At 41.9% G+C, this 20,446-nt stretch overlaps 2 protein-coding genes across 44 annotated transcripts in view; one reads left to right on the forward strand and one right to left on the reverse strand.

The window, feature by feature from the left end:
• The window catches only part of camk2g2 (calcium/calmodulin-dependent protein kinase (CaM kinase) II gamma 2), a 30,291-nt gene extending 25,917 nt beyond the window's left edge, over positions 1-4,374 (forward strand). For 22 of the 36 annotated variants that reach the window (XM_072436427.1, XM_072436431.1, XM_072436432.1 and 19 more), the window contains 4 exons: positions 672-747; positions 1,239-1,333; positions 1,404-1,649; positions 1,729-4,374. In XM_072436427.1, coding sequence (XP_072292528.1) covers positions 672-747; positions 1,239-1,333; positions 1,404-1,636 — 404 coding nt within the window. In that variant the 3' untranslated portion in view covers positions 1,637-1,649; positions 1,729-4,374. Of the gene's footprint in view, positions 1-275; positions 348-671; positions 748-1,238; positions 1,334-1,403; positions 1,650-1,728 lie in introns of all 36 variants that reach the window. The other 14 variants (XM_072436414.1, XM_072436416.1, XM_072436418.1 and 11 more) reach the window with 1 other exon arrangement.
• An 82-nt stretch (positions 4,375-4,456) lies between these two features.
• ccdc88ab (coiled-coil domain containing 88Ab) overlaps positions 4,457-20,446 on the reverse strand; it is a 47,283-nt gene continuing 31,293 nt past the window's right edge. Inside the window, exons 10-38 of one of the 8 annotated variants that reach the window (XM_072436410.1) lie at positions 20,275-20,433; positions 20,049-20,195; positions 19,350-19,494; positions 18,846-19,024; positions 17,984-18,121; positions 17,416-17,599; positions 17,210-17,340; positions 16,837-17,130; positions 16,247-16,429; positions 15,568-15,846; positions 15,321-15,445; positions 15,004-15,142; positions 14,416-14,595; positions 14,166-14,327; positions 13,637-13,914; positions 13,429-13,572; positions 13,158-13,344; positions 12,834-12,979; positions 12,651-12,743; positions 11,898-12,094; positions 11,646-11,753; positions 10,770-10,847; positions 9,388-9,618; positions 9,259-9,309; positions 8,039-8,125; positions 7,543-7,820; positions 6,980-7,430; positions 5,728-5,830; positions 4,457-5,187 (exon numbers count right to left, since the gene is read on the reverse strand). In XM_072436410.1, coding sequence (XP_072292511.1) covers positions 5,775-5,830; positions 6,980-7,430; positions 7,543-7,820; positions 8,039-8,125; positions 9,259-9,309; positions 9,388-9,618; positions 10,770-10,847; positions 11,646-11,753; positions 11,898-12,094; positions 12,651-12,743; positions 12,834-12,979; positions 13,158-13,344; positions 13,429-13,572; positions 13,637-13,914; positions 14,166-14,327; positions 14,416-14,595; positions 15,004-15,142; positions 15,321-15,445; positions 15,568-15,846; positions 16,247-16,429; positions 16,837-17,130; positions 17,210-17,340; positions 17,416-17,599; positions 17,984-18,121; positions 18,846-19,024; positions 19,350-19,494; positions 20,049-20,195; positions 20,275-20,433 — 4,830 coding nt within the window. In that variant the 3' untranslated portion in view covers positions 4,457-5,187; positions 5,728-5,774. Of the gene's footprint in view, positions 5,188-5,727; positions 7,431-7,542; positions 7,821-8,038; positions 8,126-9,258; positions 9,310-9,387; positions 9,619-10,769; positions 10,848-11,645; positions 11,754-11,897; positions 12,095-12,650; positions 12,744-12,833; positions 12,980-13,157; positions 13,345-13,428; positions 13,573-13,636; positions 13,915-14,165; positions 14,328-14,415; positions 14,596-15,003; positions 15,143-15,320; positions 15,446-15,567; positions 15,847-16,246; positions 16,430-16,836; positions 17,131-17,209; positions 17,341-17,415; positions 17,600-17,983; positions 18,122-18,845; positions 19,025-19,349; positions 19,495-20,048; positions 20,196-20,274; positions 20,434-20,446 lie in introns of all 8 variants that reach the window. The other 7 variants (XM_072436406.1, XM_072436405.1, XM_072436413.1 and 4 more) reach the window with 7 other exon arrangements.

Raw genomic sequence — 20,446 nt, forward strand, 5'->3', positions numbered from 1 at the left:
CACCAAAGACGATATCTAAACCAGGTTAATAACAGGACTATTCCAGGACTTAACTTGAGCCGAACCAGGTCTAAAACACAGTAGTTCTAAACCCAAAAATGTCTCTAAATTAAGCAAACTCCAAAAGGAATGTGTAGGAATCTATGTACCATTCAAAGGAGCTCATGCACAGTTTGAGAACCACTGTTTAATATTTGAATAGTTCAACTTTAGCCACTATATAAATATATCACTATACATGAAGAGGATTCCATGGTGTTCTCCCCTTTGTGCAGCGGTGCCAGAGAAAGAGGTTTCCCGCCCTGTCACTGTAGTTCAAAGAGCTACAGAGCAACAGATCAACACCAGTATGTTCCCTGTATGTTTCTGACTGTGTGAACTGACTTCTCTAGTCTTTATGGGGCTTGGTCTGTTTCTCTCTTGGTTGAAGTTGGATCTTTGAAAGGTTGATGTGTAAACTGTTGAGTTGGAGCTGGGTCGCCTTGTTGATTTTTGAAGTGAATATTGCTTTTCCAGTGTTTCTACCTCAGAAATGAAGGGCTTTTGCGTTTGAGGCTGAATACTATTTTATGTCTCAATTGTTGCGATGATGTGGGCGGATGCATGTTGACATTGTCATCATGCAAGAACATAAATTACGTTAATTTGTGTCTTATTTTGTGCAATTCCAGCTCGCAAACAGGAGATAATCAAGATGACAGAGCAGCTGATTGAAGCAATCAACAACGGGGATTTTGAGGCATACACGTAAGTTATAACTTAATGTGGAAAATGGACTTTTATGAGCTGGACAATCGATTTTTATGAGCTTGGAACTGTGTTAAAATGCTTTTTATAAGCTTACTGAGGCAGAGCTGTATTTTGTGATCACTTTGTGTGCGATACATGAATCTCAATCAAGACATTTACAGTAGAGTACTTTATGGATGGCTTGTTAAAACATCATCGGGTACTAAAAAACAAATATTAATATTTGTCATCGCCCAGGGATGGAACATTGTCTGGAAGTGTGGCCTTTTATTGTGATGACGCTCAGTCACACAACATTAAGGGGCAGAATTTCTATTATTAACTCATTTAAGATCAATAGTGCAGTTTACATGATAATGAAGAACAAAATGTTAAATGTTTATGATTAATTTGTCTTCGATTATCACCATTAGATTAGATTTGTTTACTTACAACGTTGGTTCTAGTTATTGACCTTTTCTGTCATTCTTGATGCATTTGTTTATCAGGAGAATATGTGACCCTGGCTTGACCTCATTTGAACCAGAAGCTCTTGGAAACCTTGTAGAAGGCATGGACTTCCACAAGTTCTATTTTGATAACTGTAAGATTTTTATGTACAATTTTTTTCAAATGCACATATACATGCCCTAACTGTCTGTTTTATTCTATAGTGCTAAGTAAAAACAGTAAGCCGGTGCACACCACAATCCTGAACCCTCATGTGCACCTGATTGGGGAAGACGCGGCCTGTATCGCGTACATCCGTCTGACGCAGTACATGGACAGTCAGGGCCGGCCTCGCTCCTGTCAGTCAGAGGAGACTCGAGTGTGGCATCGCCGCGACGCCAAGTGGCTTAATGTGCACTTTCACTGCTCAGGAGCACCGGCCGCACCGCTGCAGTGAACAACAGGCACAGGTACAGGACAGGGCTGGAAGAATGGCTCTCAATGAAAAGGACAAAAAGTATAACTGTTACATGTTTATTTTTTCTGCAGCTTTGCCTGAACACTAAGGTATTTGGAGTATGTATTCTCCGTGGCCAGATTGAGGTCTGGATCCTGGATAACAGATGAGGCCTCTTGGAAAGTTGTACAATTTACAAAAACAAAAGAGGGACATGTTCATATTAAAAAAAATACTAAAATAGTCTGAGATCTAAAAGTCTACTTCAAAAGCTTGTTTGAGGGACTGACCACACTGAGAACACAGATCCAGTCCAACCCCAGTAGAAGACTTCATGGCTGATGACCTTCAGCCCGGACGACCTGCAGAGGGTGCATGTTTCAAACGGCCACACGGGGGCGCCACTGTTTTGTTCTCCCATGGCCTCCTTTCTTTATTTCTCACTCTTCTGAAAGTATTAACTATATCTATATAAACACAGAGGAATATAGTTTTTATTGCAAGATGCACCCACACTTACTGTAGTCGTGAGGTGGACAGTGGTAGGGTTTGTGCGCGACACACAATGGGACTATTGAAATGTCTGTTTTACACTTTAAGGAATAGCTTGATATAACCATATAATTTGTTTTAGCCGGAAATAGATGTAATGTGTTCCTGGGGGGGGGGGGCTTTTTTATTGTTTGCCTTTTACTTGTCTTTGTCTACTTCTGTATGATGTAAAGTATTGAGAGTCATTTTTACTAAGAAAGGGTTTTATTTAAGAGCACTGTGCTATTGTAAATGAATATTTATAGAGACGACTATGGGAAGGGAGCATGCAAGTGTGGCTGTTTTTTCTTGTTTGTCTGAGTGTTCCCAAGTGTAAATACAGAAATGCATGCACGCACACTTAACCACACACTGTCCCAATGTCCAGACTCTTTAGTCGAGGCTTGTATACTGTAACATCTCAATCTGAAATTGCAGAAGAGACTCTCCATTTTTTTTAAACCGACATCAGACGCAATATCTAAAGCTAAATTTTGGCTGTCTGCACATTTCTCCTTATTAGGTTTGTGTATTTTATGTGGAGCATGTTTTCATTGGACTTTATGGCCTGTACTGTTTTAGACACTTGAGACTCGAGGCAGTTGTCTTGGAGATGACTTTTCTTCAGGGTCAGAAATCTCCCTCCTTCCTACCTCCTCCCCCCAAATTCTGCCTCAGTGACCTCTTCATTGTCCCCATTTCTGTCCTGCGTCTTGATTCTGAGTCACCTGTATGCCTGTCTGTTCTGACTGTTCTTAGACTATAAATGTTCGTCTGTTGGCTTGCTGTAGTCACGTCTTGGCACTTTTTGGAGCATATTTGTCATAAGGGAATGCACCACAATGGAAGATTTGGAAAGCAAATTGCACATTTTGAGACCAAATGGGGGGGCATTGGTACCTTAAAAATCTTATGGCAATCAAAAAGACTTTGTCCTTCTTGTCACTGTTTGTTATATGGTGCTGTTGGTGTTGAATGGAAAATAATTGACTTCCACATGCGTTTTATAGTCTGCTAGACGTCATCATTACGCACTGAATCTAGGTGTAAAACACGTTTGTGGTTCAATCATGAAAGCACACGTTATCAACACGTTTCCCTTTAAAACAACGAACATATCTGCGTGGTTTGTCAGTGTTGTAGAAACTTGTGCATGTGCATTTCAGTGGGAGCCGTGGCTTGCTGTGCGTCTGTGTTGCGCCACTCCACAAATGACGCTCATAATAGATCTACTTATCCAAGCGCATGGTCACCAAATAAATCCTCATTGTGGAACGCATCAGGCGTCACGGACAGAAAAAAGTAATATATGTGATGTTATATTGTCGCAGACAGTCACGCTCCGCGATTTCCGGAACCAAAAGTTTGTGATGTTTTATAAGAATTTGAAATGAGGTGTGATTTGGTGTTTGGCGCGCTGGTCCAGTTGTTTGTCGATGTGTTGAACAAAATGTGTAAAGCTTGTTTTGTTTTTCCATTACATCTCCACCGTTGTGTTTTTGGAAAGAGTACAAAGCAGTTTCCTTTCTCTTTCTGATGGCCCTTGAGTGGCCCTTGAGTGACCCTTGAGTGACCCGAGGGAACAGGTTCACTGTGGATTTGCCAAAGTATTTGGAAAAAAGTGGGACCAAGTAAAACGATGCCTATTACAAACATATTTATATGGCTAAAACTTAAGCTTCAAATGCATTCAACTTCTAGCATTTTTAAAATAATTGTTATCACTTTTTGGCTCTACGAACAGCGGCATTGTTGCTTTTGTTTGCACTTGTCATCTGATGTTACAGGGTATGCGCTTTGTCGCAGTTGTATATAAGATAGTGACCAAATCTCTTCACAAATTCATTCATGAGAATTACCTCATAATTTCTGAAAGTTTTTTACGGTCCAAATACTTTGGCAAGTGTTAATTAAAATGACTCGACATACGAATTTAAAAATGTTATGCAAGTTTTACCAACGGGAAATGATTATGCATGTCTTTTTCACTGTTTACTTGATGAAATTGAAAATCTGTGTTACTTGCATCCTGTCTGAGATGTCAAAAAGTAAAGCATCTCACATGAAAAATAAAATACATGAAAGAGAAGCCTTAGCTTGTGTTCCCCTGCAACTTGGGATCATGGGTTACACATGTCTCCAAGTTAAATTTGGATGCAGGATTTTTGCATGATCATACAGTTAATAAAAGTCATATTTAAAACAAATTGTTTCAATAACGGTTCTTTATGGCTTTGTTTTTGAAAAATAAAGAGTTAATTTACCAAAAATAAAATGAATCAACACAAACAAGGTTTTACAATTGATGGTTTTAATATCAAGGAATACCTTTTTTGTAAAATTGCAATAGAAGAAATGCACTGGACAGGCTGTTGCCCAGTCTACAGTAACCATGATTTGTGCTTTTACTTAGGACTGCGGCAGAACCCGTCTCAAGATGGTTTAGCAGAAAGACAATGATTTTATGGGATATAATGTAAATATGTAGTGTTCATCCATTGAGTCTCTAGCATCACATCAAACCAATCAAAAGCCATGGCTTTCCTTCCAACAATTCCTCCTTATGTCCAGGACTCCGGGAATGTGATCGGTTTAGATTGCTCCATGCAGATTTTGATTGTTCAATTTGAGCAAAAGTGTGTGCCAACATGCTTTTAAAATGTACACGTCAGACTGGATGGCTTTAGTCTATGGCTTAAGAGCAGGACAGACGTGCTGCTGCTTCAGAGAAGATCCAGGGTGATTTCAGAGTCATCCTTTTGGCTGTTGTGAACACTGGCACTTTAAACCTTTAGTGCATGTTAAATACATATGTGGCAAGACAATCTGCCACAACTTTACAAAACAACAGTCACCATGATTTTCTATAGCGCCTTTCCAGTTTCCTTGATTCAAGGAAGAAACAAAAACTGAACAGAGAAGGAATTACTTTTCTCTACTGAAACGTTTACATACAAAACCCGGACATACAATCTTCTCACTGGAGTCTATAAATCTTCAACACACAGCTCCAAGGCCACCTTTATGTTTAGATTCCAGGCAAGCCAGAAATAGAAAAGAAAGAAGACAAAAGGAAAAAAGAATAAGTCAAGTTAGAAAAGTTGATCAAGTTTAGATGAGGGGAGAGAAGCCTGGAGTTACATGCAGTGTCAAAGGAGGCGAGGATTTGGGCAGAGGATCAAAGCCATGCAGGGACAGGAAGCGGCCCGAAGCACAAAGGGGCGACTTGTGTTTTCACTGTTAGAAACACAGGGGAATGTCACCTTGTGGAGCAGCGGGAGGGTTTGACCAGGCCAGCAGCTGAGATTTAAGGGATCTTTAGAGGCAAAGGGTTGACCAATCAGAAGAGGTGGTGCAGGGGCCCATATGCCATGCTGGTCTGTCCCATCCGTGAGACAGTAGGTGACAGACAGGGACAGTGTGGGGCGCGCAGTTTACAGAAGCATGATGGATGACATCTGTTACACCATGTTTAAGGTTCCCATGGAGACAGGACACACCCAACCCGCCCCCCACCCGTTTGGCTCTTTGGCCCCTCCCACCAGGCAGCACAAACTCACCACGCGCTCTCAGCATGGGAGCGCACACACTGGACGACGGGGCGGGGTTAGCAGCCTGACTGGGGCTCCCCGCTCCGGCTTTTAGACTTTCTGCCCTCGACATCTGCAGGACAAAGGCAACGGTCACGTTACATCTGCACAACCCAAATTTATTTATGTAAAAATAAAAAAAACACAAGAGAAGGTGAAGAAATAATAAAATAAATAAAGGAACCGAGAGTACTTCTAGCATTGACACAAAGCAGTGCTCGTCACAAGTATATAAATAAATGTTTACAACAATCTGTACAAGAACAACCTCAAATATAAGCACATGTCCCATATGCATTGGTTTAAATTAATGTATTCTCCCAATGATGCTTTATCTCCAAAACATTATTTGCAATCAAAATGTTGATTGTTTCCAAAAAAACAATTGTGAATTAAATCATTTGTCATCACCCAATGAAACATCCACCGCAAAGAAAAATACAGAAAAGTGTGTCACAATGACAAAATAAAAAACACCAGGAAATGTAACCCCATTTTGATTAAAAAAAATCAAAATGACTTTCAGACTGTTCTCAACAAGGCCATGCTGTTTAGTTAGAGAAACAAAAGTGAGTGTGAGTTGCGCACAAAAAAAGAAAAGAAATATGACCACATTTTTCTTTGTCTTTGCCAGACTCTTTCTGGGATCAAATGCAATGACAAACTTGAGTGACACCTCACAAAACCAGAGAAAGCCCTTTACATCATGCTAGTCTGTGAACCAGTTTAAAGAGAGAAACACGATGGTAAAAGCTGAACATTAATCCCAACTGAAGTGAACAAAAGAGGGAAGTGACAGTCCCCAATCCACACCCCAAAGTGACAAATAGTGTTGGACCATCATGCATCAGTATTTTTGAGTGTCAGACACAGCCGTACTCGTACCACAGTGACTCTTCCTCTGGGCTCAAAGGCTCATCTGAACTATTACTCTGCTCATATCTTTGGCTGTTGGACGGAAGGGCAGCACTGTGGGACATAGGGTTAGGGTGAGCTTTAGGGGTGCCACTGATGTTGCTGACTAAAGTGGGATTGATGGACAGGAAGGGCAGGTTTTTAGCAGTGGTCTCGCTAAAGATGGAGTCCATGAACACAGACTCCACAGTGAAGGAGGGGCCCAAGAGGGACTCTAGAGTGGAGAGCTCAGGGTCGTCCAGGCTGTGGCAGGGTAAGCTCAGGGACTTGGGTAGCGGGGCGGCGCTGCTGTGGGGGTGGTACTCACTGGGGGTGGGCTGGGAGCGCAATCCCGCCTTAGTGGCCACTGTTGGACGGGAGACGTCCACAGACACGGGCTGTCTGTTGTCCTTGGACAGCATGTCGTGGATACTGGTGCGGCGTGTGGTGCCTTCAGCTGTGGAGATGACACTGCTGGCCCGGGGCAGGGTGGAGGAGGCGGCGTCCAGTCGCTCAGACACAGAAAAGGCTTTGGCTTGAGTGGACAGGCTGGCGCGCGGCACTGTGCCCCTCACACGAGTACTCTCTGCCTTACGCAGCGCAGGACGTCCTGGTTGAGCAGAGGACCTTGGTGGGCGCTCTGAGCTGACAGGTGCTGCTCGACCGCTTGACGAGCGCAGGATTCCCCGCCCCTTTGTGGCAGTGCGCTCCTTCACTCCATGATCAGAGGACGTGGAGAGGCGAGGAGAGTCCACAGTGAGGTTCTCCTGACTGCCAGACTGCAGATGGACAAATACACATGTCAGCTTCTGTAATCTTCAGATACTGGCTCTCGACACTCTTTTAAATTACTTAATACTCATTGTCTAGTTTTCTTTTTCTAGCACTCACCTCTGCAGGGTCGATCCCCTCATCAAGGAACTGCTGCAGGGACACCACCTCGTTGCCCGGGGAGCCGTTCTTCCTGAGCTGGGCCTGTCCCAGACTGCTTGTTGTAGAGGGGTCCAGAGACCTCCGCAGCAGCAGGGGGCTCTGGTGAGAGGAGCGTGACAGAGAGGGCTGCTGCACTGGACTGCTGCCACTGCTGGACCACACATCCTGGTCCAGACTCAAGCTGAACTCCCCACTGCTCTCACTGTGGGGCCGACTCAGGCTGCCATTCAAAGTGCCTACGAGACAATATTACAAGTTTTATAATTACAATAGTGTATTCAACTAAATAATATGTCCGCCACATTTTCAGCATCGCCAAAAATGACAGAAAATACATTTTGGGTCAAGGATAATTTCTATTGGTTATAAATATACAGATTATTCATGCATTGTATGGTTTGGTGAGGAAAAGCAAAGGAGGGGGTGTGGATGTGTTAGTGTGTGAGGAGCCTACCTTTGGGCTCCAAGGGAGAGGTGAGGTGAGAGTTATTGTTACTATTACTACTGGTCCTGTTGCTATGGAGACTGGAGGGTCTGGAGGCTGACGACACACACACACACACACACACACACGCACACGCACACGCACGCACACATAGAGTGTTATATACAGTTTACAGTTTGAGGTATTCACAATAATAGCATGCAGTAACACAAAGCAGGACAGTTTGAAGTGACGCCACCCGCTGGGGCAGCAGATGGCCCAGGACAGACAGAGAGACAGGAAGAGTGGCTCAGTGCCAGGCTCAACCCAGAGATGTCGTGTCAACATTAAGGAGCCTGCCAGTAGAAACACTTAAACCAAATGTAAGAAAATTTGTGAAAACCTGAATCTTGACACCTGTGGTTGGTAGAAAATAAACAAAAGCTTCAGAAAAATGATCCCCAGTAAAGTTTAGTGCCAAGCAAGCAGTGGTCACTTACTGCAGATGCTACAGGGCACTCTGCACAACACACTCAAGTCTAAGGAAAACACACACAGCCAAAATAATACACCTATAACTAAGCCACAACAGAGTCAACACAGCTTATTGTGTATATTGAAGTTCAGTGACTTGGAGCAGCTTAGTCTGTCTGTCGGAGACACAATCAATGTGCACCTGATGCCTTTCTGACATTGCAAAAAGCACAAGACCTGACCTAACGTCTACTGCTAAGTACTGCAGGGATGAGGCACTTCCTATGAGCATAACAGAGGAGCTGCAGTGATGGCCTCTGATGGACAATGTATTGAATTCACTATGTGCATTCTGGGAACTCATTAGTCATATATAGACGGAGTGGTTTAAAAGTAATATTGTAATGTTGTTAGGAAAGTAACCGTATACATACACATATACAGTCTTCATGTGGGAAGCAATGAATGGACATATCTGGGTCATTTATACTCCAGTGAGAAATAGCTGGTGAACTGATACTGTCCTCAATAATGCTGGAATAGAGTCAATCTTACTTTCACTCAAGGCTGATCACCAAAAAGGGCTTTTTCACACAAGATCCTACTGAACAAAGAGCAAGAAGACTAAAGATAAGCAGAGGGACTGTGGTGAATACAGCCGAGTGTGTTTTTTGGTAAGGGAAATTTCAGTTCTCTCACTCAGCCTCTTCAAAAAAGTTGTACAATTCCCAGCTGAACTAAATAAAGGACTGCAATTATCCATGCCAATATCTCACCTTGACTCTTAGGATCGTCAGAGGAGCCAGCCACATCCTCACAGGAAGTGTCTGTTAAAAAACAAATCATTGTTTTAGTGTATTTGTGTAACCATCTTGTAGATACCATATGTCTGCTTGTCTTGTCACCTTTGACCCTGATTCGGAGCTTGTTCCGGCCATGGCCTGAAGATGGCAGTGTAAGAGCCTCACAGTCAATAGCGTTGGTCGATAGGGCCAGTTCTTTCAGTCTCTGTCCATTGCGCCTTGAGGAGCCTGTACAGTCCAAGGATTCTCCTCCATCCAGATTGTCAATGCTGAGCGCCCACTGGGCCTCGGGTCCTCCTGCTACTGCCATGGTCTGCAGCAGGTCATTCATGGCTGGACCAAACGAAGCAATACAGAACAGTTTAGACACTGGGCATTTCAGGTGCACCTCAGAAAATTTAAATATTTCTAATTCCGTAAGTTTAATTAAATTCCTACTTTATATATATATACTAAATTGCATTATATACACACAATTACAATAATACAATTTACTTTTTGGATGCTATAATATCATTATGAATTAAATAGAAACATTATAATAGTTTCAGATGCACCTGTACACAGTATTTATTATTTCACTTAAGAACTTACGTCACACATTGAATATTAGTTTATTAGACAAAGTGCATCGGAACATCAAACTTTAACTTCATGTTTCTGGGTTGCAGTCAAATGCAGAATGTCTAAGAAACTGTGAAAGATGATAATGTTAAAGCAAAGCATGAATGGATGCGCAACCACTCCAAGCAGCAGCACTGTCTACAACCAGAGCCAAAGAGGACAAGAATTCAATATGAGCAGAATAGTAAGATGTGAAATGCAGCTGGCTGACAGGAGAGACAAAAAAATGAGAAAATCCAGGCTCATTTCAAGTCGTCTGTGGAGACTGCAGCGTGACGGCGATCAATGTTGAGATGATTTTTAAAAGTCATGCTGTGTCCGAGATGAGCACACGCACAGTGCACGCTCATGAAAGGCAGTCTCAGGCGCGCTCACTGTCAAACCATCAGCTGCACATCCACACAAACACACAGCCTTTCATATACAACTGGGCCACAAAATACACCACATACTCAAAACACTTCTTATCGACTTAGGCAGAAAAGGAAGCTTAACTAAAGTATTAAAAACTGCCACAACCAGAAATCAATGAGGGGAGAGTCATGAGTTTCCAGGTCATTTATGGCTCAGTGACAGTTTGTCTTACCTACTGGTAAGTGAAGGCAGCAGGCTCAACTCACTAAAGTGATTTTGTTGTGGGTAGAAAAAGCCAAGAATTGGTCACTGAAGGGTTCAATGCAGGGATTGAGTGTATAGGCAAAAAAATATAATGATGAATGCCAAATCAGTTTAGAGATTTTTGTATCCTGCCACACGTCTCTGGCTTCAATGACCATTCCTTTTTTGTTTCTCTTACAGTCATAGTGAAAAAGGAAAAGCGGCGGAGGAGAACTAGCTGTAGTGGCTGACGGCGGTCTTACACATGGAGCGCCGGTAGATGGCCTTGGCTTTGTCTTTCTCCTTGGATTTGTTCCTCATGAACGGTAACCTTTTTAGAGCTGTCAATGTTAAGAAGGAGACAGACAGATGTGAGACAAATGGGGTGCAGGGAGAGAGCGTGAGGAAGGAGAAGGTAGGACAAGAAAAGGAAAGAAAATAGGGTAGAACAGAGGGATATGGTTAACGTTATTAGAGTCCAGGGAGAGGAACAGGGAACACCCGAGTCAAATCCACAGACAGTAATCTCTCTAATATACGTCAACGCGGATAGTTCATCAATGGGCTTGTAACGATATCATTTTATCAACAAGAAAAATACCTAATCCCATCAACTTTTCTCATTCCACACAGTCAACAACACACAACTAACAGCTCAATGGAAATGAACCATGGGGGATGTTTCCTATTTTACTGTTTTGTACACAACACAACTACAACACCACATTTGCACCACATCTGTATGAAACACAGAGGATGTTAGGATAGAGTATTAAAGGGTGCAATAGAAAAATAAATGCATAAATATATATGTATATTCACAGTATACAGCTTTAAAAAAGAAATTTCCCAGCTGCAGGCCCAAGTAAACACTGGAACATTTTATCCATTTAAAGGTACATTAAATTAAAGTGAAACAAGCAAAAAAAAAATCAAACTAAACCAAACTGAATTGCACCTTTTAATATGACGCTATGTGAAGTAGAACTCTGAACTTCACAGATTCACAGGTTGACACAATGATGCCCTGAATCTAATATCAATGGAAACACATCTAATGCAGGTCAACCATGTGCCACTGTGCAATGCAAAGCAAAACTATAAATCACTAAAACCACCGACAATGGCAATGGACTCACGAAAACATGCCCCGAAAGACTCGAAAGAGGGCTCAGAAGCCCCATCCAAACTCATCATACCATTGGTCGAACCCTGCACTTGGGCATGAGGTTGCGGCCCTCTCCTCCCTTATGACAGAGATAGAGAAGCACAGCAGTGTTAAAGAAGTGTCCACTGCAGTACATACTCCAAAAATCTGTTCAGTACAATATTTACTGGCTTAGAGAGTAGAGTCTATAGATGCGTTAGATTTCTGCTTAAGGTGTACTCACTGTTGCTCCTCTTTTGAGTGTGAGGGTCGTCTAGAGAGTTGGAGCCAGAGCCGATAGAAGAGCTGTCTTGACTGTCCAGGGGCAGAGCCAGCCCGTCACCCAGCTCCGACTGGGACGGGGTCAAGGTGAGCGAGCGCATCCTTTCCCTCTTTGGCTTTATCAGCTTCCTCATTTTCAGAGTGATCCAGTTTCCACGCCTGTGAAGAGGAGACATGAGAAGATCTGATCTGAGCGTTGTTTTTTCTTACTTTTTTGTATCATAAAAATAAACAGAACAAGTCCAGGGAGTGAAACAAGAAATAGAATAGCCCCAAGAATAAACCAAAAAAGAATAAGGTCAGTCAGGCATATGTTCCAGTATTTAGTCAATTTGTCCATATTCATGTTCAGAGAAAAGGTCAATATTTTCCATTTTGTCAGTCTCCAAAGTTATTTCAGTCTAGTGCTCGACAGTTGGTCCAGTCCCTGTCATCCATTTACTTGTACATTCCACAGGTATCCATCACACGTTTCCATTGTTGGTGTATTATGTATCTTGGCATACATTCCAAGATACTTAGTTTTAAAATACAATGAAATGTTGATGTTTGAGACTGTCTGCAGTGCTTCGTTAAACTCAGTCTAATATTTATGAACATAAGGGCAGCTGAGAGTCAAATTTGAATAGTACCTCTCAATAAGTTCAAAGATTCAATAAGGTGGAACTTAACAATGTTGCTCCTCGTTATTTTCCACACAGAAGATGGACCGTACCTGCGTGGAGGTGAAGGGTCATAAAATTTATATTGGTCCATTATCTTCTCCTCGAGTTTCTCTTTCTGTCTCCTTAGCTCGTTCAGCTTGTCTCTGAGATAAACAACGTACATGTTGGATTAGTGTGTGCATATAACTTTGTAAACATGTAATAATGAGCTCAAAGGCGAAAACAACAATCACATGTATTGTCTTTGCTCCACGTGGAAGAGGTCCTTGCTCTCCATGGTCTGCTCCAGGAGTGTGCGGTTCTGCAGCATCAGAGTCTGGATCTGGTCCAACAGGTGACGGTTCTCCTCCTCCAGGTTTCCTTTCAGCTGACTCAGCAGCTGCAGATTACACAGGCATCACATCAAACAAGACAACAAAGTGTCTCTTAAGTCTCTACAACACAGCAGGTTAAAGAAGTCCAACATCAAATATCAAGGGTCTTTGTTATGATGAATAAGCAGTGTTTAAGTTGATCTAAATAATAACAGTGACAATAACACCTCATTGGTGCCTTACCTCGCACTGGTTGGTGAGTTTAGTAGATGTGATGTCCAGCTGCTGGTACTGCTCCTTCAGTTTGGAGAACTCGGCCTCCAGTTTGGTCTGGTCCAGCTTTGCACTATTCAATTGGCTTTTTACGTTTTTATGGTCGAGCTGCAGGGACTCATTGTCTTTCATTAGCTGTTGATATGTTGTGTTAAGTCTGAAAGAGAATTAAACAAATGTTTTATACGCATGGTAGTAATATTAGTAACTTAGTCTTGACTAAATAGCGTCTGATACTAACCTATCATTTTCCTCTTTGAGCGATCTGCACTTGTCAGCTGTAGCCTGGTGAGTCTCATTTTCTGAGGCCATTTTTTCTTGCTGTTCCTTAACATTTTTCTCTAATTGCTCGAGATCTGCCTTCTTTTGTAAAAGCTGTTTGTACCTGCAAATTACACACAAAATAAAGATACAGTATGAAGACTTGAAAAAGCCTTTTCCCATCTTACCTGTCCTCCAGGTCCCTGTGCTGTTGTTCCAGACTCTTGTGTGAGCTCTTCAGTCCTCCGTGTTTGCCGATGAGAGTCTCGAATTCCGCGGCCTGTCTCTCGTGAAGCGCGGCCAGTTTCTCATGGTCCCGAAGCAGCAGCTCGTATGCGGACCTTACCTCCTCTTTCCCCCGCAGTGCGCCCTCTTTCTCCCCTTCCAGCCCGCTCTGCTGGCTCTGCAGCTGAGCGTTTTGGGCCATCAGAGATGCACTCTGGGAGCTCAAAGTGGAGCTCTCAACCTGGAGAACAAAGAGGTGAAAAGGTCATGACTAAAAGAGAATGTTTAAGTTTGTGTTCTTTATTTATTCTTAATGTATTTTTATTTTGTTAAATACCTTGAATTGTGGATAAAACATCAGTGAGGATTGGAAGTAGCTTTTGCCTTTAGGCTTATATACTAACGCCTACACACTCACTGTGCTTTTATACTTTTACACGAATGTTTTGGACATGGTTTATCCGAAAGGTTTGTTGTATCAAAGGTCATTACCTGAAGCTTTGCATTTTGAGTTTGCAGTGTTGTGTTGTTCTCTTGTAAAGATGCAGTTTGTCTCTGGAGGGCTACAATCTGAGCCTGGAGGTTGGAGCTCTGAGTCTCTAGATGTTTGAGCTGGCTCCTTAGAGCCGCTTTCTCCGCCTGCAGTGTAGCATTCTGCAAAGACATTTAGACATCATCATGTTGATTTACAAGCCAAGACCATGTGCATACGGTTGTGTAATATATGAGGACAATGACTTACATTCCTTTCGACTTCAATAAGACGGTCTTTCACCTTCAGCAATTCTCGTGTGGCCTCATGACTCTCCTTCTCCCATTTATTCACAGACTTTTGGTCTTCTCCCCTTTTAGGGGGCGAGCTCTGAACCATCCTTTCCTCCTCCTCCTCCCTTTGTCGCAGAGCCTCATAGTTTTTCTTCACCTTGGAAAAAGATGCAGAATATAAGCTATCATCAGGAATGATAAAACCACAAGGCATTTCCAAACCTGAGAATGTATATTCACAGGTTAAGAAGCCGCCCACCTAAGGTGGAGCTACAGGGAAGCACACAGTCTCGGCTTCACTTCACCCTTTGACAGACTTCTGCAGCTTCATGAATACATAAGTAGCGATTGAAGTGCAGTGAGTGGATTAATAATGTATTCGCCAGGAGAACACTCAACATTCTCAACTGCAGGGAATCATTTCAGCACAGAATGTTGTCAGCAGATTGAGGTTTTGTTATTTAGAGTGGCTCTTTAAGCTTACAGAGATTCTATCAGCTTTGTCTTTGTTCCGTAGACATTTAAAAAAAAAAAAACAATAAGTATTGTGATGTATGTTACTGACCGTCTTGAGCTCTTGACGAAGCTGCTGGTTAAGATTTGAAGACTCCTGTAATCTGGCCTCCAGAGCAGCAATCTTCTCCTCCTTGATCTCTAAAGACGACTTGAGTGTCGACTCAAGCTTTGATTCCAGGAGCTTAAACCTATGAAGAAGGGAAAAAAATCTATTATTTGCTTCAAGTAATTTGCACATGAAAAAAATTGATTACTAGCATCTTGGAACTTTCATTAAATATTGAAAGGAATTGTATTTATTGTATGGCCATATACATCACTTAATCGTCCTGGTAAATTCTTTGTTACACAGCCAAATAGTAATACCTGTCATCAGAGCTCTCATCATGCAGCAGTCTCTCTTTGGTTAGTCCGATCTTCTCCAGTTCATGGGTCAATTTATCCAGATCATTACTCATCTGTTGTGTCCTCAGCTTCTCACTCACCAGCTCCTAAACACACAGGCCGGTTTGTTTGATATATTATTAACAGAAGTAGGCATTATAAGTCAAATGAGCTTTAACCGCCCCACTCTGTAAATGCAGTTAGTTAAATAAAACAAATGTAACTCAACCTCTCTGAGCGTGTTGAGCGTCTTCTTGTCGATGCTGGCCAGTTTGACCAATTCTTTGTTTTCTCTCTCCAGGTCTTTGACTCTGGTGCACGAGTCCCTGAAGAAGATCATCTCTTTTCCCATGGTGCGGTTCTCCTTTTCCAGCGAAGAGATTCGCTGGTTGTCGTCGTCCAGTTTGGAGTCTTTGATCTCGGCCTGTTGCCTCAGACGCTTGTTCTCTTTCTCCAGATGCTTCTTGTCTTTTTCCAACTGAGACGTTTCTTGCTCAAGCACCTTATTCTAAAACATAAGCGACATTTTAGTAGAAGAAGAAATTAGATGCAAATTTTAACTACATTTCAGTGCAGGGTAAATACATGTTTGGGTGGATTAGAATGGGCAGGTTCTGTTCTCAATATACTATGAGTACAATCTTATCAAGTATTTTACTTCTAGAGGTGAAGGTAGTGAGATACAATTCAAATGTTTAGAAGATTTAAAATATTGACAATCAAAAATATACAAATGATATACAAACAAGGGTACACAAGGATCTGGGTTTAATTTTATGATCCTTTCACTTGAACCTCAACCATGACATTTACAGGCACTTCCGGCTATCATTATCTGGATAATAATGTTGCCAGATTAACTTGTATGTTCATGCATTCAATTACATACAAAATAAAACATTTCAGACCTCTTGTTCTAGCTGCTCCAAACGTTTACTTGAAATCTTGAGCTCCTCCAAATTGCGTTGTAGCGTGTGATTTTCTGTCTCTACTTCTTGAAGGTCTGCCTCAAGTTGTTGGATCTTTTTGCTGCTGTTCTCCAAAGCTTTCTGTAAGCGCTGGTTCTCAGTATCCAGGCCCTGGTAACTCACCTGAGAGAGGGCAGAGGCAGGGAGGTTATTTTGAGAAACTGAACTAGTTGTGTCATTCCCAAGACAGAATTGACCCATAAAAAGGTTTGAAGACAACTTATGACGTGAGAGTGAGAGACAAAGGTTGTTTAGTTTAGAACCAATATTGTGAATCCTTTTTGTTACAACCAGCTTCATGGCACTTCGTTAATTTAAGGATTCTAATAATCTGATAAAATATATGGCTCTCAAAAGAGAAAGTCAGCAACAGATGAATATAAAATATAATACAGCCACTGGTTTTGGCTTGTGTGAAACATTGATCTTGATCAAAGTACTGTTTTGTATAATACAAACTTGCAATGTTACAGACAGTCCTTTATTATATAATGTAGTTATTTTAGCAAATACAAAGAAACAAGACAAACCTCTAATCGCTCGTTTTTCTTGGAGGAAGCCTTGAGCAGATCCAGGCTGCGTTTGAGCTGGCTCTTCTCACTCTCCAGCTCTCTGTTCTCAGCCTCCAGCTGAGCCGCCTTTCCCCCGGCCGATCGCAGGTTTTCAGTAGTGCGCCGTAACTCCAGGTTTTCTTTTTCAATTTGTGCATTGTCCTTCTCCAAAACTTCCAACTGAAACGCCATATTTTTCAGTGTGTCCAACTTCTTTTTTAGACGACGACCTTCGGCCTCCAGCTCCATGTTCTCTTTCTCCAAAGTAAATACCTGCAATTACACATAATAGCACATGCATTACAGTTCATTACTTAGATTCTAACATCTGTGCTTGCTTTATTGACTATACCTTTTCACAAGTGATTCCCAAACTTGCCACCCTCTTTTGCAGACATTCATTTTCCCTTTCCAACTTCTGCACCTGCATCTCCAGCTCCTCTGCCCTCTCTCCCTTCTCCTTCATCACTTCCAGTTCCTTTCCTGTAAAACACAAAGATTGAATAATAAAAGCAATCGATTGAGTTATTTTCTTTAAAACTGTGTTCAAAATCTTACGTAATTGTTTTCTTTCAAATTCAAGTTTGTTGAGTTTTGCACTGGTCTCACAGATGGACTCGTGCAGAACTCTATTCTCCTTCTCCACATCTTTGACTCTTGCTTCAGCTCCGACCTGACATCGCTGCCTCAGTGACGTCACAGTCTGACTCAAGTGCTTGTTCTCCTGCTCCAGACCCTTCATCTAGAACACAACATCAAATAGACTTTGAAATAGTAGCCGCAAAAAGTCTATAGAAATTATCTCAATTGTCACAAAGCCAAAAGGACATTGGCCTCTAGAAATACATGTTTTGACAGGAAGTAAATGTGGCTTAACAGTCAATGAACTGTGGTGGAGCTGATTAACAGCCATGTAATCCAGATCAATATTAATTACACAAACCAATAAAAGTAAAGCTACAATAGTTGATCAGATTGATCAAGTAGAACTACAAAATACATTTATAAATCTAGTCTAAGTCGGAGTGTATCGACATGTAGTTGAAAGAGAACGTTTCTAACATTTCCTGCTCTAGTTTTCAATAAAAGGCTTTCAAGAGGATTAATGAAAAGTACATTCTTGTACCTGTCGCTCAGAGTTCTCCCTGAGAGTCTCAAGGGTCTTCTCGAGTAAAGCTTTTTCTTTCATCAGGTCAGTGCTCAGAGATTCAGAGCTGCGCAGGGAATCTTGATCAGCCACAAGTTCACTCTCCAACTGCTGCAGCTGCAACACACAAACATAATGTATCATTAAATCCTGTAATGCTTTGCCTTTTAAAATTAGTTTTTAAGAGACATAGTTATTTTCTCAACTTCCATAGACATACAGTGTTATCTTTCTTATATAAGTGTTCCCAACTCTAAAGTCAAAAGCTGTTTTGATGTTAGGGACAACCAGAAGCTGCTTTGCCATTTTAATGAGTTTTATGGCAGGCCCAAAACCCCAGAGCAGAGCAGTAAATTTTCCTTTAGATTTATTCTTTGTGAGAGAAAACACAATTGAATGCTTTTTCTCCGAAGTGCTCAGAGAGCAGCTTATACATCTGAAAATAGCAGAGAGACTTCTCTTAGCGAGGGGCGTTTGGGTGTCAAGGCTGGAAAAGGAAGAAGTCTGCAGGGATTTATAGCTTTGCCTTAATGCCATCCAGGCCTTTCTGTGTGCCCTCTCTGCTTTTCTTCTTTTCCCTCTCCTCTGACTCTGGTTGAAAAGATCTCAAGTCATCTGGCAGCTTGATATATTGGAGGAGTGATGGGCCACAGTGTAAATCTCAGGGGGCAACGGGGATGGGATGAGGTCATAGCTTTTGATCACAGCTCTCAGGAGTCTGACATTGACGCAGGCAACGTGTGTGGGATTCCTCCAACATTTGTATTTAAAAATTAAGGGACATTGAAACGGTTCCAATAAAAATATATAAAGATACTATACAAAACAAAGGGCAGCTTACCCTTTGCTTCAGCGTCTGGTTTTCCTGGTTTGCTTTGGCTAATTTGGTGGTGGTGTCCTGAGCCGCTGCACCTCTGAGCTCCTCCACAGTCTTCAACAGAGTCTGGTTGTCTTTTTCCAGCTTCAACAGGCGGCTGGATGTCAGCTCATTGACCTCGTCTCCCAAAGACTTTTGAGGGACTGTGTAATAAATAAGATGTTTGGTACATTACATTACAGCCCCATTGAACCAAATCTGCAGTTTAAGCCTCTTATCTGCTTTTGTCCAAACACCTACTACAATAGATAATCCTTCAAAAGTTGCTGAATATTAATAACAGCTCTTAATGGCATGGAAACAAAGCAGAAATTGGTATTGCAGTGTTGAAACTTAGACAATGACACAGTCTTAAGCCGATGACTGATGCCAAGACACCGGCAAGCCTATTGTTCTTAAATACAGTACTTGATTGGATCAGTAATTTACCACCTCAATTACATGACACTTAGTACTGATGTATTTTACCATCAGTCAGGTCAGGTGTCTTGGAGAGTTGCTCCAGCTCCCAACCGAGGTGCAAAGACTCGTCCATGCTCTGCTTCTGAGCCATCTCCAGCACCAGGTTCTCCTCCAACAGCTCCTCCATGCGCTTACGGTCCAAGTCACGCTCCTGGAAGAGAACATCATTGACATTTGTTGCATAATACCATTGAAACTATCCAGAACTATGTCAAATCAGTTGCAACACTGGATACATTAACATGGCCAGTCAAAATTGGATAACTAGAATAATCAGACAACCCAATGCTTAGATTCCCCAATCCAGTTTTTGGCGTGTGTTTACATGCACAACAGAAATTAATTAATTTGTGGATTTTTACACATGGAGTGTTGTATTTGGAAGACAAAGTACATGGAATTGTAAACTATTTCATTTTTTCCATTTTCTTTTATACATTTTTGACTTTTCCATATTAATTTGCCCTTTACTCAAGACTTTATTCATCCAGGGGCAATTAATTCAATCAGCATCGAGCTCTTGGCATAATTACCCTTGCACCTGTGTGAGTAATCAGAAATAAATCAGATTACTCACATCAGATGGAACCGTTTTCATGACATTTTCAATAATCTGATAACTCCAGAAATAAGATGATTTTTGGTGTACATGGAAAAATAGCAAATATTTATTTTACCAATGCATTGGGGAAAACACATTCTTACCATCTCCAAATCGTGCAGTTTAGATTTGAGTTGTAGATTTTCCTTCTCCAGGTGGTGATGTTTGTCTGTGCGACTCCTGCTCGTGTCCAGTTGTTCCTCCAACATGTTCTTGGTCTCCAGCAAAATCTGATTGTCTTCCTTCAACTCCTGAACAGTCCATTACATATTTATTACCTTGTGTACGTTCCATTTAAATTATGTATGTGCTGGTTTATGGTGGACAAACCTCAACTCTGGCCTTGTAGAAGTCAATATCATGTAGTCTCTCTTTGTATCGACACAGTTCACTCTCCAGTTTCTCCACGCGCAGCGCTTTCTCTCGGAGCGCGTCCAGCTCGTCTCTGTAGGCTCGTGCTGACCGTGCGTCGGACATCAGCTGGTAGCTCTGGAGTTTTGGC

This window comes from Eucyclogobius newberryi, unplaced genomic scaffold (assembly GCF_026437365.1).
Source record: "Eucyclogobius newberryi isolate DKJ021-1_F unplaced genomic scaffold, fEucNew1.0.hap1 SCAF_8, whole genome shotgun sequence".
Classification (NCBI taxonomy): Eukaryota; Metazoa; Chordata; class Actinopteri; order Gobiiformes; family Gobiidae; genus Eucyclogobius; species Eucyclogobius newberryi.